The sequence below is a fragment of the Humulus lupulus genome, chromosome 2, assembly GCF_963169125.1.
Source record: "Humulus lupulus chromosome 2, drHumLupu1.1, whole genome shotgun sequence".
Lineage (NCBI taxonomy): Eukaryota > Viridiplantae > Streptophyta > Magnoliopsida > Rosales > Cannabaceae > Humulus > Humulus lupulus.
The window spans coordinates 59,646,528-59,648,906 of record NC_084794.1 but is presented as its reverse complement, the minus strand read 5'-3'; the positions used below and the strand labels follow the sequence as shown (position 1 = coordinate 59,648,906).

At 38.9% G+C, this 2,379-nt stretch overlaps 1 protein-coding gene across 1 annotated transcript; it reads right to left on the bottom strand.

Annotated features, from left to right (window-relative positions):
* Nucleotides 1-218: 218 nt before the first annotated feature.
* LOC133817879 (phenolic glucoside malonyltransferase 1-like) lies at nucleotides 219-1,979 on the bottom strand. Its single transcript, XM_062250503.1, has one exon. It carries the CDS (start codon nucleotides 1,817-1,819, stop codon nucleotides 410-412), a length of 1,410 nt encoding a protein of 469 aa, XP_062106487.1. The 5' UTR covers nucleotides 1,820-1,979; the 3' UTR covers nucleotides 219-409.
* Nucleotides 1,980-2,379: the final 400 nt, after the last annotated feature.

Here is a 2,379-nt window from a genome sequence, read left to right as displayed (position 1 = left end):
GAAATTTCGAATAATTTATAATGCCGAAAATTAAATTCAAATATGTTATTTTCTACGCGCATAAAAAAAAATTAGTCGTACAATATTTTTTAATATAATTTTCGTCAGAGTATATTATTCGAATTTTTTTTTAAATTTGCAATACATTCTTAAAACGGTTCATAAACCGCCGGAAAGACAAAAAAAAAAAGAAAGTACACACTAGTGCTTACCATCCATACAAGTAACCAAAATATATATTCCCCAACTTATTCCAGTAAATATATGTGTGCGTGCTGTACAAGTGTACATTTTTCTTTTTACTTTATAAAATAAAATTATTGTTTACTAAATAAGCATAAAAAAAATGAATCACATCACATCTGGATGACTCATAAAATATAATAAAAATAACCGAAAATATACAACATCAAAGAATATCACTGAGACCATTGACAAACACGGAAGCAAAGCGATCCATTTGATGCTTCTTCAAAACCAAACCAGCCTCAACGCCACCATTTCCATCTCCAGACTCCGCCATTGAAATGGATCCATTCTCTATAGATAAGACAGCCACCTTCTTTGGTCGGCCCCATCCAAAATCTATACTGTAAACGCCGAACCTCGGCGACCCAGCTACCCCAAAGTAGCAAGAATTGTCAGACACCAATGAACTCAATCTCGATAACAATTCCTCTGCCTCCTTATAGAAATCTATTTCTTCGCCCAACTCTTTGACTAAAGCACCGGCCTTCACCACAAGAGCAGTCAACGAATCTTCTTCCCTACCAAGCAAGTGCTCCCTCATGTCGTCGTAATTCACCTTGACTCCCACGCAATTGCCGAAGTAATTTTCTGGCACTGGAGGTGTCAAACGATTCCGGTAATCAGCGGCGAACCCTAAAATGACTTTACTTTTACTCTTATCTCCTTCTGTTGCTTTGAGAAAGCAATCGAACATGTAAGCGTACGTAAGAACGAAAGAAGATAAGTGGAGCTTCGGTTTTGGAGATATATGAGATAAACTATCCCAATTGGACGACACACTTCGCCGCAGTTTATCTAAATCGGAGCGGGTTAGTTCGAAAGTTGCTCTATATAAGTCGGAGGGTTCATCCGGGCTTTGAAAGAATTCGAACAGTTTTGGGCTGTTTCTACAATCAGACGACGTTGAGCCAGGATTTCCCATCCATCTATTCAAAAACTTCATGTCAAACCCACATGGGTCTTTTACGATAGTCCGGTCATAAAAGGGTGTGAGCTCTGGCAATAATGGTGGATTCTCTCTAGATAAGTAAGCCCACGACTTCATAAACATGGTCGTGGATTTTCCATCTAGAACAGCGTGATGGGTAGTTAGGCCAATAGAAAATCCACGATTGGGAAATACAGTGATTTGAAGAGCTATTACAGAAGCCCCTGTTTCAGAAAGATGCAACGGAGAAACCAGAGGACGAACCGCCGAGGCTGAGAAAGCATGATTTCCAGCAAGGAGGTCAAAGTCAGCATCGGACTCGGCGACGGAGACGGAAACGACGTCGCCTGGAGTGTAAAGAACGACTGGTTTGGGGGAATCTTGAGGCCAAGCTAGTTTTCCGGCTAGAGGTAGAAAGTATTGGAGTGTGAGAGAGAGGGAGTGTTTGAGCTTTGGGAGAACAGAATCGAAGAAAGTGTCTTCAGTTTCAGGGAGAGAATAGAGGAAAAGACGTTGGACGGGAGGAAACTTGAACCAAAAGGTATCGAAAGCGGTTAAGGGGAGAGAGAAGTGGGTGGTGGATTGGGGTGAGGCCGTAAGAGGAGCGACATGGGAGACCTCAAGTATTTTGGGTGAGGCCATGGCTGAGCAGTACTACTAGTACTACGACGTCTGTGAATTGTGTTAAGAGCGGTCCTTGTGGTCGTAAAGGCAAGGGTTTGGGCATACGTGTAAGAAACATCAAATTTATGAATATTATTTATGCAGGACGGAGAATAGATTCATTTAAAAAATAATAATAATAACATAATGCTTTATCGTATCATTAATTTTCTATATATAAAGAATGTAAACAATATATTGATAATATAATGCGTTAAGGAGTTACGTATTACATTCAACCTTGAATATTATCATCATGCAGACTTTTTCCTATAAGGAATGTATCATGGATACTATTTCTTATAACTTGATAATATTATGGATTCAAATTTGATTAATCATACTTACATTAGCTTAATAATTAAAATTTGAACCAAAGTTAACCACCATATGATATCAATGCTCATCTTTCATTTAATACCAAAAATACCCCTCTCATAACACCTTTCCTCTCTATTCTCCCTCTTCACCATACCTCTCTTCACCATACATTCTCTCTCACTCTCTCTTCACCATACGTTTTACACACAAGATTTTTA